Source organism: Neovison vison, chromosome 9 (genome assembly GCF_020171115.1).
Source record: "Neovison vison isolate M4711 chromosome 9, ASM_NN_V1, whole genome shotgun sequence".
In the NCBI taxonomy this organism is placed as follows: Eukaryota; Metazoa; Chordata; class Mammalia; order Carnivora; family Mustelidae; genus Neogale; species Neogale vison.
Window position 1 is genome coordinate 581,536 of NC_058099.1, and position 15,824 is coordinate 597,359.

The 15,824-nt window shown below is 60.1% G+C and overlaps 1 protein-coding gene across 1 annotated transcript; it reads left to right on the forward strand.

The window, feature by feature from the left end:
• Window positions 1-12,294: 12,294 nt before the first annotated feature.
• On the forward strand, window positions 12,295-15,468 carry ENTPD8 (ectonucleoside triphosphate diphosphohydrolase 8). The gene is made up of 9 exons (XM_044264184.1): window positions 12,295-12,429; window positions 12,516-12,633; window positions 13,220-13,370; window positions 13,486-13,645; window positions 13,740-13,970; window positions 14,060-14,323; window positions 14,567-14,677; window positions 14,932-15,066; window positions 15,175-15,468. The coding sequence occupies exons 1-9, from the start codon at window positions 12,304-12,306 to the stop codon at window positions 15,364-15,366; spliced, it is 1,488 nt and encodes a 495-aa protein (XP_044120119.1). The 5' UTR covers window positions 12,295-12,303; the 3' UTR covers window positions 15,367-15,468.
• Window positions 15,469-15,824: the final 356 nt, after the last annotated feature.

Below are 15,824 nucleotides of genomic sequence, written 5' to 3' on the forward strand. Positions count from 1 at the left end.
TGGAGTGTTGTGCTCCTGCAAAAGGGTCAAGAGGGCTCAGCAGCTGCGAGCAGAGGGACCCTGTGTGGGCTGCCGGAGGCTGTCGGGAAGTGAGTGTGGGCCCAGCTGGCAACCCTCTCCTGGATGAGCCTGGCTCCCTAGCCGGGTCCTGGTCTCTAGTGGTCCAGGAAGGGGCAGCAGGTTCGGGCTGGGCAGGACCGGAAGCCACCAGCGGACAGCTTGGCAAGAGTCTAGGAGTCATGAAGCCTCCGGTGCTGGGAGCCTGGAGGTCAGTAGCCCTTCCTGGGATGGGCGTGCCAGCTCTGGGGGCGCCTGTTCCTGCTGCCTCCCACGTGCTCCCAGGGCACCCCCTGCAGGGCCGGGTGGCAGAGGGTCCGAATCCACAGGAACAGGTAAGCTGGTAGATGAGCTGCCCGTCCGCGTGCTCTTGCGTACAAAGTTGTGTCACTGGGGGCTTCTAGCGTTCTCAGGGCCTGAGCCTGACACGTCGCCCCCGTTCCTCACGGCCGCGGTCTGTGCAGGCTGCCCCAGTGTCTTGTTTTACACATGCGGGCCGGGAGGCTGGCTGTCCCCAAGATGCCCGCCCACCTGCACCCCGTGGCTCAGAAGGCACATTGCTGTGTTGTCCAGCCCTCAGCCCGGGGCCAGCCAGGAGCTCGGTCATGTGCCCCCTCCCTCACCTGCCATCTGGGGGTCTGGCTGGGGCCTCAGGGGCAGCTGCGCTGGAGGAGGGCTGGTGGGGGGCTCAAGGCCTTCCTGTCTGGCTCGCTGGGTTCTTCCTCGGCCCAGCAAGCACCGGGGAGAAGTGTGGTGGGAGGACCACCACCTGGAAAGGCCCAGGACACCGTGGATGAGCATCTGGGGCAAGGTGGTGGCAGAGGCTGGCCGGGGCTGCTGCGGCCCTGACCCATGCACCTGCCCCGGTAGCTGGAGGTGGTGGCAGAGGCAGGGAAGGAGTCCTTGTACATCAAGGACAGCAGCCGGGAGGGGGAGTGAGTGACGGTCTCCAGAGCTAACATGGGAAACAAAGTCGCAGAATCTTCCTAGCCCATGAGAGACCCCCAAGGCCAGCAAGAGGGATGACCTATTGCTTCTTGCTTCTTGGGTTTGGCACAAATACTAGGACACCCGTGCCCCGTGTTGGTGAACGTGTGGGGAAAAGGTAGCGTGAATCGTTCCAGCCTTGCAGGAAGAAACTGGCCGCAGCTCTTAAAATCAACTGATGTGGCCGCCTGAGCATCTGCCTCCTGGTTTCGGCTCAGGCTGTGACCCAGCCAGAGCCCCGCGTGGGGGTCCACGCTCCGGGGCAGTTTGTCTCTCCCTTTGCTCCTCCCCCCACTCTCTCACACACACGAACCTCGAAACGGGACGTTTATCTGATAAACTGACCTGTCTGTGGAGCCAGCGCCTCCCTCCGGGGGCAGGCGTCCACTGTCCCCTCCCTCCGGGGGCGGGCGTCCACTGTCCCCTCCCTCCGGGGGCGGGCGTCCACTGTCCCCTCCCTCCGGGGCGGGCGTCCACTGTCCCCGTTCATGACATGAGTCCGGGCAAGGCCAGACCAAGGGTCAGCTCTCCGGAAGGAGCGGATGGTTCAGAAGTTTGTCGTTTAGGGGGAAGCAGGGTCAGGCGCCTGCTTCCAGGGAGTGGGCGGGTGAGGACGGGCGGGGGTGTCCGGCCCGCTGCGACCGGTCCACCCTCGGAATGCCCCAGGAGGCCAGCCTGAGCACGGCCCTGGCCGCCCCACACCACGCGGCCCTGGCTGCGCCCCGCTCACCTGCCGCGGCTCTCCTTGGCCCCAGACGGATGCCCGCAGGGGGGGAGCGTGCGCGGCCCCCGAGCCGGGACTCCCGTCCTGTAAAGGGGGGGCGGCCCTCGGTGGGGTAAGTCCGCGCCCGGTCCCAGGCTGGGAAGGAAGGTTCCTCCCTCGGAGCAGCAAGCGCCGCTGGGGCAGGGGAGACCCTAACCCTAACCCCGGAAGTGGCGGAACGGCCGGAAGTCCCCGCCCACGTCGCCCCGCGGGGCCCCCAGCCCCGCACCGGCCTCCGCGTCAGCCCGTCAGCCCCGGGCATCTTCTCGGCCCGGGAACGGGGCTACGTGGCCTCCTCGGAGAGCGACGCACCTGCCGCCCGCCCTGCCCCGCTTCCGGAAGGGACGCCTTGTGCCCACAGCCCCTTGCTAGGCCGGTGCGTGCGAGGGGCGGAGGGTCCGCGCGGAGCAGCCCCGCAAACCAGGACTGGGGGTCGGAGCCCCTGTGGGAGCGGCCAGCAAGCAGGGCCGGGGTCCGCCCTCGGCTCAGGGAAGGCCGCCACGCGGGCTGGACGGGAAGAGGCCCCAGGACTGGGCGGCGCGGCCGGGAAGCCGCCGCCAGAGCCGCGTGTGGACCCCGCAGCCGCGGCCGGGCCCGCAAGGAGGCGACCCTGACGGTGTCCCGCGCGCGGCCTCCTCCAGACCCGAGGCTCGGCCAAGCCAAGCGGTGCGGTGCGGGAACATGCGGCGACAGCGACTGGGGCCGCCGCGGCTGCCGCGGAAGCCCCGGCCTCGTGCCCGGGGTGGAGGCCGGACGCGCGTCCCCGAGCGGCCCTGGGGGTGGCCCCGCCGGAGCCCCGAGAGGACCGGCCAGAGGGAGGGGACAGTGGACGCCCGCCCCGGAGGGAGGGCAGAGACACTGGCAGGGCCCGAGAGGGCGGCTGCGGCCTCGCTCCCACCGCCGTAGAAATCACCTCACGTCGCGGCTGCCGACGCGCCACGTCGCACGAGACCCGCCACGAGGCCTGAGCGCAGCGGCAGAGCCGGCGGCGGGCACGGAAGGGCCCCACAGCCGAGCAGAGCGACCCCGGAGGCCCGAGGCTGCTTTAGAACCAAGAAATCCAACCGCGGCGCGCACCGCGGCGCGCCTGAAGAGGAAGCGTCGCCGAGCGCGTGAGGAGCGCGTGAGGAGCGCGTGAGGAGCCCGTGAGGAGCGCGTGAGGAGCGCGTGAGGAGCGCGTGAGGAGCGCGTGAGGAGCCCGTGAGGAGCGCGTGAGGAGCGCGTGAGGAGCGCGTGAGGAGCCCGTGAGGAGCGCGTGAGGAGCCCGTGAGGAGCGCGTGAGGAGCCCGTGAGGAGCCCGTGAGGAGCGCGTGAGGAGCGCGTGAGGAGCGCGTGAGGAGCCCGTGAGGAGCGCGTGAGGAGCGCGTGAGGAGCCCGTGAGGAGCCCGTGAGGAGCGCGTGAGGAGCGCGTGAGGAGCGCGTGAGGAGCCCGTGAGGAGCGCGTGAGGAGCCCGTGAGGAGCCCGTGAGGAGCGCGTGAGGAGCCCGTGAGGAGCGCGTGAGGAGCCCGTGAGGAGCGCGTGAGGAGCCCGTGAGGAGCGCGTGAGGAGCGCGTGAGGAGCGGCTTCCCGCGCAGACGGCGACTTCCTCAGCCCGGAGATGGGCGCCCGACACCCGCCGGGCCGCCGCTCACGCCGCGCTCAGCGGCAAGGGACCCAGGGCTCTGCCCGCGGGGCTGGAGCGGGGGAGGGGCGCCCCCCCCACCCGCCGCCCCCACGCGGCCTCCGTCCCCGCTGGCAGCGAGGCGGGAAGGAAGGCGACCCGCGCGCGCCGGAGGGGACGGCCGCGGGGTCCCGCCGACGGACAGCGGGGCGGTCAGCAGCCCCGGGGAGTCCTCCCACGGATCCCCGAGCCGACGGGCGGCCCTGGAGGGCGAGTCCGCCGCGGAAGCCCGCCCCGCCCGCGGCTCTGTTTCCGACCAGCGCGGCCGACGTGGACCTTCGGAGACGCACGATTCACAGCGGCGCCGCCGCAGCGGAGCAGGCGCGGGTCCCACAGACCGTGCGCGGCGACACGCGGGACAGACCGTGCGAGGGACGGCGCAGTCGCGGTCGCCAAAGGGCTCGAGCCGGTGAGAGGACGGGACAGCGCAGGGGGACCCAGCGTGTCCCAGCGCGGGACGCCGGAGCGGAGGACGCAAACGCTGAGACCTGAGGGAGGAGCAGAGCCGCGGAGAAGTCGCAGGTTCCGCACCCACTTTCCTCACCAGGCAGGGCCCCCAGACCGGAAGTCCGCAGGCGGCGCGGCGGCGAGCGACACGGGCACCCCCGCGGCGGTCCCCACGCTCCCCTCCAGGGCAGATCACAGACGAGGCCGCAAAACAAGTCTTAACAAACTGCAGAGGACGGAAGCCCCACCGAGAACCCTTTCTGACCACGATGGTATGAAACTAGAAACTAATTACGCAAGGAAAAAAACTGCAGCTTTCAAAAATAAAGTAGAGATTAAACAACATGGTACTGAACAACCAATGGGTCAAAGGAAAATGTTTAAAAACACCTGGAGACAAGTAAAAATGGAAATCCAACATACCAAAATTGATGGGATGCAGCAAAAGCAGTTCCAAGAGGGAAGTTCATAGTGGTAGATATTACCTCAAAAAACCAAGAAAAGTCTCAAGTAAACCACCTAACTTGACACCTCAAGGAACTAGGAAAAAGAACAAATGAAAGCCAAAGCTAGAAGAAGGAAGGAAATAAAGATCAGAGCAGAAGTAAATGAAATAGAGACTGAAAAGATAATAGAAAAGATCAATGAAACTTAGAACTGGGTTTTTGAAAAGATAGATAAAATTAACAAACTCCAGCGAGATTTAGCAAGAAAAAAAAAAACTCAAATAATATGAGAAATGGAAGAGAAGTTACAGCAGATGCTGCAGAAGTGCCAAGGATCATGAGAGACTACTATGAACAATTATACACCGATAAATTTGAAAACCAGAAGAAAAGGATAAATTCCTAGAAACGTACAACTTACCAAGCCTGAATCCTTGGATTCAATGGAAAATTAACGGAAAATCTGAACAGACAGATTACCAGCAAGGAAATTAAATCAGTCATCAAAAACATCCCAGCAGACAGAAATCCGAGATCATATGGCTTTACCGGTGAACTCAACCAAACATAGAAGAACAATCAATACCAATCCTTCTCAAACCCTTTAAAAAATGGGGGGGGGCGAGTCTTATATTTTATGAGACCCTCATCACCCTGACACCAAACCAGGTGAGGATGCCACCAAAAAAACCTCAAAACAATGAAAATAATATCCCTGATGAACATAGATGCAAAAATTCTCAACAAAATTTTAACAACCCAAATCCAACAGTACATTAAAAAAGATCATACGCTGTGTTGGAGTGGGATTTATTCCAGAGACGCAGGATGGTTCAGCATCCCCCCGGCCCATTTGACATATCATGTCAATAAAACAAGGAACAAAAGCTATATGTCCATCTCAATAGATGCATAAAAAGGGTTGGAAAAAGTTTAACATCCACCAAAGATAAAAATTCACTAAAGGAGGGATAGAGAGGATCCACCTTGACATAACAAAGGTCGTGTGTGACAAGCCCCCACCAGCTTCACACTGGGGAAAAGCTGAAAGCTTTCCTCTAAGAGCAGGAATAAGACAAGAATGTCTACTATTCCACTCAGTTCAACATAGAATTGGGAATCTTAACAAGAGCAATTAGGCAAGAAAAAGAAATAAAATACTTCCAAATTGGAAAGGGAGAAGTAAAACTATCACTATTTGCAGAGGGCATGATATGTACAGAAAACCTTAAAGACTTCATTAAAAAAAAAAAAAACAGAACTAGAACAAATTCGGTAAACTTATAGGATACAAAATCAACCCACAAAACTCTGTTGCTTTTCTTTACACTAATAATGAACTATCCAAGAAATTAAGAAAACAATCCCAATAACAATTACATCAAAAAGAATAAGGGGGAACGCCTGGGTGGCTCAGCTGGTTAAGCGGCTGCCTTCGGCTCAGGTCATGATCCCAGCGTCCTGGGATCGAGTCCCGCATCGAGCTCCTTGCTCAGCAGGGAGCCTGCTTCTCCCTCTGCCTCTGCCTGCCTCTCTGTCTGCTTGTGCTCGCTCTCGCTCCTCTCTCGCTCTGACAAATAAATAAATAAAATAAAAATCTAAAAAAAGAGAAAAAAAAAAGAATAAGGGGTGTCTGGCTGGTTCAGTCAGTGGAGCATGGGACTCTTGTCAAGGTTGTAGGTTTGAGCCCCATATTGGGTGTAGATGACTTAAACTCTTGGGGCGCCTCGATGGCTCATTGTGTTAAGCCTCTGCCTTCGGCTCAGGTCATGATCCCAGGGTCCTGGGATCGAGTCCCGAATTAGGCTCCTTTCTCAGTGGGGAGCTTCTCTCTCTGCCTCTGCCTGCCACTCTGTGTGCTTGTGCTCTCTCTCTCTCTGTGACAAATGAAAAACAAATCTTAAAAAAAAAAAAAATGCAGCAGCAAAGAGGAATATAGGCCAAACAGAAAAATTCTGAAAAACAGTAATTTTAACTTTTTCTTTTTTTTTCTAAGATTTTATTTATTTATTTGAAAGACAGAGATCACAAGTAGGCAGAGAGGCAGGCTCACCGCTGAGCAGGGAGCCCGATGTGAGGCTTGATCCCAGGACCCTGGGATCATGACCTGAGCTGAAGGCAGAGGCTTTAACCCACTGAACCACACAGGCACCCCTTTTCTTTTTTTTTAAGTAGGCCACAGGCCTAGTGTGGAGCCCAGTCTGGGGCTTGAACTCACCACCCTGAGATTAAGACCTGAGTCCAGATCAAGAGTCAAACACTGGGCGCCTGTGTTGCTCAGTCGGTTAAGCCTCAGCCTTCAGCCCGGGTCATGATCTCGGGGTCCTGGGATCAAGCCCCGCATTGGGCTCCCTGTTCAGCAGGGCGTCTGCTTCATCCTGGCCCTCGGCCCCTCCTCCCTGCTTGTGTTCCTTCTCAAATAAATAAATAAAATCTTAAAAAAAAAAAAATAAAGTCAGATGCTTAACCGACTGAAGCATCCAGGTACCCCATAAAATCGGGTGGGTTTTTTTTGAGTTTTAACTATTTTAGGGGCAACTGGGTGGCTCAGTTGTTAAGTGTCTACCTTAGGCTCGGGTCATGATCTCCGGGTCCTGGGATCGAGTCCCACATCAGGCTCCCTGCTCAGCAGAGGAGCCTGCTTCTCCCTCCCCCTCTGGCCCTCCCCTGCCTCCTCCTCTGCACGCTCTCTTTCTCTCTCAAATGAATGAGAGTTTAAAAATAGATAGATAGATAGATAGATAGATAAAAATCTTTGAAAAAAAATAATAAAGTACCTAGGGATAAATTTAACCAAAAGGATGAAAGACCTGTGTATTGAAAACCCAAGACATTAATGACAGAAGTTGACGAAGACACAAATAAAAGATATTTCATGGTCATGGTTTGGACTAATCAATATTGTTAAAATGTCCATACTGCCCAAAACAATCCACAGATTCAATGCAATCCTTATCTAAATTCTAAGGGTATTTTTCACAGAAATAGAAGAGTCCTAAAATTTGTATGGAACCAGAGAAGATCATGAAAAGCCAAAGCAATCTTGAGAAGGAATGAAGCTGGAGGCATCGTGCTCCTTGATTTCAGACTATTTTACAAAGTTAGAATAATTAAAACATTATGGCATTGGCACAAAAACAGATACATAGATGAACAGAACAGAGAGCCCAGACAATTCCACGCAGGTACGGTCAATTAATTTACAACTGAGTGGGCGAGGACGTCTCTTCTGTAAACGGTGTCGGGGAAACTGGACACTGCCCTATACCACACACAAAGAACACTAGAAGTGGATTCGTGACTTGAGTGTAAGATCCGAAACCATGAAACTCCTAGGAGAAGCTCCTTGATTGTTTGAACCTGACACCAAAAGGAAAAGCAACACAAGCAAAAGTAAACATGTGGGACGGCAACAAAGGGAAAGTGCACAGCGAAGGAAGTGATGGAGGAGATGGAAAGACCACCTGCGGAACGAGGGGGCCTAACTGCAAATCCTGCATCCTCGAGGGTCTGGCGCCCAGAGCTCACAAGCTCAGCAGAAGAAAGACAGGGAAGCTGATCCCAACATGGATGGAGGACCGGGACAGACAGAACTCGGCCCATGGTGAGAACAGCTAAAACGAACAGGTCGGGAAACGGGCAGGTGTTGCCGAGGGTGTGGAGAAAGGGGAGCTCTTGTGCACGGTTGGTGGGAATGCAAGCTGGTGTCGCCGCTCTAGAAGAGTGTGGAGGGTCCTCAGGAAGTTAAAAATAGAGCTGCCCTAGAAGCCACAATTGTACTGGGCATTTATCTGAAGAAGACAAAAATACTGATTCGGAAAGGTACATGCCCCCTTCATTGCCGCGTTACTCACAACAGCCAAGATACGGAAGCAGTTTGTGTCCACCGATGAATGAATGGGCATAAAAAATGTGGAGTGTGTGTGTGATGGAGTATTACTCAGCCACAAAAAGAATGAAATCTTGCCGTTTGCAGTGCTGTGGACGGCTGCAGAGGGCATCACGCTCAGGGACGTAGCGGAGAAGGACAGATGCCATGTGGTCTCTCATGCGCGGAGACGGGCTCCAACAACAGCAACCAGAGCCAAACTCGTGGGTGCGGAGAACGGGTTAGGGGCTGCAAAAGGTGGGGATAGAGAGTGGGAGAAATGGGTAAACTGTCTTGTTTTGCTTAAATAAGTTGAATTTTAAAACACATGTGTACTGGATCACTGTTTTGAAAACTAGGAATTCTGGCAAAGAGAATGTTTCAAACACCTAAATCCTAAATAAATGGAGAGAAGAGAATTGTGTTCATGGGTTAGAAACTCGTGAAGATGTCAGTCCTCCCCAAAATGATCAGAGATTTCAGGAGAATGTTTTGTAGCTGGACAGGGGCCAACACAGAGGAACCAGAAGGCCTGAAACAACTTTTATCAAGAGCAAAGCAGGGGCGCCTGGGTGGCTCAGGGGGTAAAGCCTCTGCCTTCCGCTCAGGTCATGGTCTCAGGGTCCTGGGATCGAGTTCCGAGTCGGGCTCTCTGCTCAGCGGGGAGCCTGCTTCCCCACCCCCCATCTCTGCCTGCCCAACTGCCTGCCTCTCTGCCCACTTGTTACCTCTCTCTCTGTGTCAGATAAATAAAATCTTAAAAAACAAACAAAGCGGGGTGTGGGGGGGCTCTGGGTGCGCAGCAGCAAGGCCCACATGGGTGGCAGCGGTCAGCACGGACGCAGGTGGAGGTGGACGCAGCAAGGACCCAGAAACAGGCCCACACAGGGGACCACCGTACCAAGGTGCACGAGAATTCAGCGACAGCGGCAGCGATGGGACATGAGCCTTGACCTAAGCCGCGCGTCTCCCACGAAGATTAGACGCACTGTAGCTCTAAACGCACATCATGGGACCAAAAGCTTTCAGGAAAAAGAAATCGTCAAGGCCTGGTGTTAGGTGAGAAGGTCCCAGCAATGACGTGAAAGGAGCCGTCCGCCGGAGAACACATCTATAAACCAAATTTCATCAGGAATTCAAAATTTTCCTCTGTGAGATGCACCGTTAACAAAATGAAAAGACCAGCTACAGACCCAGAGAAAAAATTTGCAAACACAATTATGACAGGGGGTTAGATCCAGAATACGTAAAGCACTCGCGGGTTCTAAACGTGGTATCTCTCCCGACCGGTTGGGGCCCAAACGTGGGGCTGCCCGCCGGGGTGGAAGCCGGTGGAGCAGGAGGCACACGAGTCCTCCTGACCCGGCGGCAAGGGAGGCCGTCCGGCCCGGGCTGCAGTGAGGGCTGTCTTGAAAGAGGAAGGGCCAGGAGGTCTGGCTGCACGCAGAATTCTCCCGTGTTTGGTAACGGTGCCTGCTTGTGAGCAGCCCGTTGGGCAGTTCGGCCCACGGATATTTTGAGGGGGGTCTCCTGATGGGCTTGGCTGTGCTCAGCCAGGGGCCGCTCAAGCCTGTCGGCCTGGACGCCACCTCTCCAGGACACCCTGGACTTATCACGAAGAACTCAAACAATCCGATTTTAACATGGGCAGAATATGACACTTCATCAGAGAGGATATATGTGGGCAAATCGGCGGTGGGAAGGTGTCCAGCACCTGGGCCATGGGTGCCAGTTAAAACCGTAATGAAGTTTCACTGTGCACCCGTCAGATGGGCCAAAATTAGAAACCGTGACATCAAATGCCGGGGAGAGTGCTGGGAAGCTGGATGTCGCCCCAGAAACCGGCAGTTTCGAACCCAGTGAGACATGACCTGGTCTGTCCCTGGGTGAGACCCAGGCGCCGAGGTTCCCGGCCACTCCTTGCAGCCAGATCAGGAAGCCCCAGATGCCTTTGACGGGGGCAGGCCATGCACACTGAGGCAGGTCTATACGGACTGACCAGGACTGACACGGGCCGGAGGAGGGACGGGGGCGCCGGCGGTGGCTGCCAGGCCTCATGCTTCCCCCTGCGTTGGGGAAGCCAGGCTCTCCCCATCCCCGGGGCCTTTCCCCCAGACGGAACAGTGACCAGAGGCAGTGGGGATGGCAGGGGCACGGCGCGACCCCCGGGGGCACAGGATGGGTGCCGGGTAATCCTGACTGTGGTGTTCCTGGAAGTCTATACATGGGCACAAAAATGGGGCAATTTTATCGTTCGCTTGGAACAACTGAAGACAGCCGCCCTCGGGAGCCACATCTCACTGTCCTGCGTCCTCCAGCCTTTGCTCTAGCCAAGCCCTAGGTCACCAGACTCTGGCCTGCCGGGAACCGGCTTCCGGTGGGGAGAGGGCAGGGTTCAAGGGCAAAGTCTGCTTAGCTTTTGGGAGGGTGGGGGCCCACCTGGGCACACACCACATGGGGCCACAGGAGAGGGGATGACCCTGGGTGGGGGAGGCGCAGAGCGTGACCCTAGGTAGTAGGGGGTGGCTCCCCGGCAGGGGCCTGAGCTCGACACCCCCTGAACCGCTGTTGGCCGTCTGTGAACCGGGGGTGGGCAGGACCGGCTCACAGGGGATCCCTTGCCCAGGCTCCGTCACCCGCCCGGTGAGGTCCAGGTGGAGGTGGGTGGTGACTAGCTGAGGGGGAAGAAAAGAAGGAAAACACCTGGCAGGCGCCTGAGCGACCGCAGTCCAGCTCTCTCCTTGCTGCAGCCGGCTGCCCGGCAGCCCAGGTGAGGGGCCGCTCTTAGTCTGGGGGTGCTGTCCTGATCTGGGGGGGCTGTCCTGGTCAGGGAGAGGCTGTCCTGGCCAAGGAGGGGCTGTCCTGGTCAGGGAGAGGCTGTCCTGGTCTGAGGGGGCCTGTCCTGGCCAAGGAGGGGCTGTCCTGGTCAGGGAGGGGCTGTCCTGGTCTGGGGGGTGCTGACCAGTCCTGAAGGGGGTGTTCTAACCATGGAGAGTGTGCCCACCCTCCTTGACCACCCACTGGGGGCCCAGGCTGGGGGTCTCACAGTACTATATTCCTTGGAGATGGGGTCATGGGGTGGGGTTCCAGTGTCTTGAGCCCTGCCGTGCCCTGGGTGCTGGTTGGGGGCACAGGCTGGGGGCCCTCAGGGCTGGACTGACTGGCTCAGACAGGTCACCAACCCTCTGAGTCGCTGCCTCCCAGCCTCGGAGTGGGGCCCGAGCCCCACAGCCCGTCCCAGAGCGCGTGTGTGTTTGCGAGGCTGCCAGCGGGCTGCGGGGCGCGGCCTCCCGTGGGACTGTTGCAGGTGCGGCCCTGTTCGGGGACGTTTGAGGCCTGCAGCAGGCCCTACAGGGACCCTGCGTGGCCTGCATTCCCAGCTCTGCCTCGGCCCGCTGCCCAGAGCCTGTCTGGAGCCAGCATAAAATCAGATTAGAGAAAGAGGTTGGGTTTTCAAATAAAAACCGGTGTCTTTGTTAAGAACCCCCGATCTCAGGTCCTTTTGCATCAAGAAAATGTGCTTCTTGGGGCCCCGCCGACCTCACTCCCTAGAGCCCACGTGAGGCGGCCTGGCAGGAAGCAGCCATCCAGCTGGTCACCTGTCCCCACGGCTCAGGCCTGCCCTCGGGGCTCCCAGAGGGAACACGGTGCCCTGAGCTGCAGAGCGCGCGGCCAAGGGAGGGTTCTGGGTCCCCCGACTTCAGTCGGGATCTGACCTGCCAGGCAGGGGCTCCTTTTCCTGGAAGGGCAGGGGGAGCAGGGCTGCCGGGAGAAGGTGGTGGGGCGTAGCTGTGCTGGTCCCCGATGCAGCATGGGGACGGGGCTCTTCTGGGGCCCCATCGCCACGAGCTGTGTGTGTCTCGGGCTAGCCCTGCTGCCTTCCTGGGCCCCGGCCCCTCTGCAGCCCACGGTCCCCTGGACAGGCCTGGCTCCTAGCGTGTGGTCTGCGGCCCTGCCCCCTGACCCAGCAGGGAGTTCAGTGTCCCAGCGAGGACTGGGCGCCTCTCCAGGTGGCCGAGTCTGCAACCATGGAGTCTGGGTGCCCCCTGCTGCCCCGGCAGGTGCCGGCCCCTCATGGGGCTGACCTGGAAGAAGCGGGTCCTGGCGGCCCTGCAGGGGGCTGCGGTGGCCTCAGGCCTCACCACGCTCATTCTCATCCTGGTGGAGGCCACCAGTGTCCTCTTGCCTGCAGAGACCAAGGTAGGCGCCAGGCCCCGAGCAGGGGGAGGTGGGGCCGGGCGGATGCTGGCTGGCCCACGCCCTCCTGACCTTGCTGTCACCCTCAGTTTGGGGTCGTGTTTGACGCCGGGTCCTCCCACACGTCCCTCTTTGTGTACCAGTGGCCGGCAGACAAGGAGAATAACACAGGTGTGGTCAGCCAGGCCCTGGCCTGCCAGGTGAAAGGTTAGTGGGCAGCTAGGGTCAGCGGTGGGAGGGCTGGGCGGGAGTCGCGGCGCTGGGGGGCGGCACGGGCTGGAGGGAGGTGGGAGCAACACTTAAACCCTTAGCAAATCAGCCAATCGGCCTAAAGGAAAAGCGGCTCAGAGTGGTCGAATGACTTACCCCAGGTGGCCCAGCTGACCAAGGAGGTCCTGGACCAGGGTCTGTGTGGGCCTGCACAGCCCTTGCTGCCTCTTCATCTTCCGGAGGCTCCGGGCATTCCCGGGCTCGCGGTCCCGTCACCCCAACCTCTCACTCCGGTGCCGGGCAGCCTTCTTCCTCGGGAGTCAACGCCTCCTCTGCTCTCCCACGAAGGACCGGGGCCATCGAGTTTAGGGCCCACCCAAGGAATCCAGGTTGAGCTCATCTCAAGATCCTTAACTTAATTACATCTGCAGAAACCTGTTTTCTGAACAAGACCCCACTCAAAGGTCCCACTGGCGAGGGCGTGCTCGTATCTCCTGGGGGGACACGGTCCTCTGCGCCGCGGGCCCTCCCAGCGCGGCCGGCCCTCAGGCCTGGAGCCGCGTCCTGAGATGCTGTGTTTCAGGGCCTGGAATCTCCTCCTACGCCTCGGATCCTGCCCAGGCTGGCGAGAGCCTGGAGGACTGCCTGGCGGAGGCACTGGCGCTGGTCCCGGAGGCTCGGCGTCGGGAAACGCCCGTGTTCCTTGGGGCCACAGCCGGCATGAGGCTGCTCAGGTGAGGTGGGCCGGCTGGGGGCATGACCAGGAGGAGCGGCTGGGAGTACGGCCGGTGGCAGGGAGGCGGGCTGCGGGTGTCCCGCCAGCTTTGGCAGCCGGCCCTTTCTGCCCAGCCAGAAGAACAGCTCCCAGGCGGGAGACATCCTCGCGGCGATCAGTCGGGTCCTGGGCCGGTCTCCCCTGGACTTCTGGGGTGCTGAGCTCCTGGCTGGGCAGGATGAAGGTGCCTTAGGTTGGATTACCATCAACTACATCCTGGGCATGCTGGTCAAGGTGCCATGGGCAGCCTGCGGTGGGGGCTGGGTGACGAGGGGCTGGGGGTCCGTGAGGCTGGTTTCAGGACTCGGTGCTGCCTGTCTGTCCTCAGTATTCCTTCTCTGGAGAATGGATCCGGCCTCTGGAGGGGCCCCTGGTGGGCGCCCTGGACATGGGTGGGGCCTCCACCCAGATCACCTTTGTGCCCGGAGGCCCCATACTGGACAAGAGCACCCAGGCCACCTTCCGCCTCTACGGCTCTGAGCACAGCGTCTACACCCACAGCTACCTCTGTTTCGGGCGTGACCAGATGCTGACCAGGCTCCTGGCTCAGCTGCTGCAGGTCAGCTGGGCCCCCAGAGGAGGGAGAGGGGCGGTGAGATGCCTGTGGCCCTGGGCCGGGCTCAAGGCCCCCTCCCTGTCCTCCCGCAGAGCAGCCCCGGCCCCCTGATCCGCCATCCGTGCTACCACAGTGGCTACTGGGCCACGCTGTCCCCAGCGACCCTGTATGAGTCACCCTGTGTCCACACCACACCCCCCCCAGGCCTGGCCTGGAACCTCACTGTGGAGGGAACAGGGAACCCCGAGGCCTGCGTCTCTGCTATCCGGGGCCTCTTCAACTTCTCCAGCTGCGAGGGCCGAGGACACTGTGCCTTCAATGGGGTCTACCAGCCCCCCGTGCGGGGCCAGTTCTACGTGAGTGGGAGCCCTCTACACTGTCCTCCCCGGGCTCCCAGCCCTCTGCTGGAGCCCCAGAGGCCTGATGCCAGGCAGGCCCAGGGCGAGCCCTGGATGGGTGGGGATTCTGGGTCTCCAGGTGTGTGTGTGGGGGGTGGGGGGGCGGAGACTTTGCTTGGTTGGTGCTGGGGCTCCTCTGACCCCAGCCGACCCAGGTGTCGCCCCGGGGCAGGCACACCCAGCTTCCTTCCCCGCCCCCAGGCCTTCTCCAACTTCTACTACACCTTCCACTTCCTGAACGTCACCTCCAAGCAGCCGCTGGCCACCGTCAACGCCACTGTCTGGGAGTTCTGCCAGAGGCCCTGGAAGCAGGTGGGTGGGTCCTGGGACCACCCGTCCCCAGCAGCGCTGCCCAGCACTTTGGGCTGCCGCTGCCCCAGGCACCGACCTCCGCAGGCAGGGCCTCGGCAGGACCACACCCCGGGGGTGTGGCCAGCAGGGCTGGGGGATGCCCAGGGAAGGGAAGACCCAGGCAGGGGACCCAGGGGCCCATCCTTGGGTGGGACCTGCCTCTGGTGGGCCGGGAGAGGGGGTGTCACCTCGCTCCTCGCCTACCGGGCCCCCAGGTAGAGGCAAGCTCGCCCGGGCAGGACCACTGGCTTCGTGACTACTGTGCCTCGGGCCTGTACATACTCACGCTGCTGCTCGAGGGCTATGGGTTCAGGGAGGACACCTGGTCCAGCATTGAGTTCCGGAAGCAGGTGACCACCTCCCGGGATGAGATGAGGCCATCCGAGGCAAGGCAAGGGGGGGCGGTTGGGGACTCTGGGGCAGCGGCCACAGCCCTGATCGGTCTGCCTGTCCCACAGTTGGGCGGCATGGATATCGGCTGGACGCTGGGCTACACGCTGAACCTGACCAGCATGATCCCAGCCCAGCCGCCCGCCCGCTGGCAGGCAGAGAGCTACGGCGTCTGGGCGGCTGGAGTCGTCTTCGCCGTGCTGACTGTCGTGGCTACCCTCGGGGCCACTGCCGTCCACCTCCTCTGGCCCCGGGGCTGAGCTGGGCTGCCCCCTGGCATTGGTGGGGCCTGGGGGTAGGGGGCTGCCCCAGCCTGGACGGCTGCACGGGCCAGAGCCTTCCCATGAGCCCTGCCGGGTCTCCCTGTGTCGTGGGCTCTGGCCCTGTGGTCAGATGGCCCCACCCAGCCCTCAGGGTCATTCTGGCCAAGCGGACTGTATTGTGGCCTCCGCATCCCGGCTCCGCGCCCCCCCCCTTCCCTTCTCCACCGCACTTCCCAGGACCGCAGGTGACTTCCTGCACAAACGCTGGGACACAGGGCCCCGCAGCACTCAGGGCTGAGCCATCTGTGGTGTTGTGGGACATGAGGCTGCTCAAGCCCGGAACGGGGAGTGACTGCGGGGACAAGCAGGCTCCGGTCCCTGGGAGAGGCCGTGGGGGGTCTGGGAGCAGCAGAGCTGGCGGGACCCCTGCTGTTTCCCGGCCCCGAGGGACAGTC

Coding starts and splice junctions, on each gene's coding strand:
- ENTPD8 (XM_044264184.1), top strand. CDS start 12,304: ATGGGGCTGACCTGGAAGAAGCGGGTCCTGGCGGCCCTGCAGGGGGCT. Junction 12,430..12,515: donor TCTTGCCTGCAGAGACCAAG/GTAGGCGCCAGG, acceptor TGTCACCCTCAG/TTTGGGGTCGTGTTTGACGC. Junction 15,067..15,174: donor GCATTGAGTTCCGGAAGCAG/GTGACCACCTCC, acceptor CCTGTCCCACAG/TTGGGCGGCATGGATATCGG.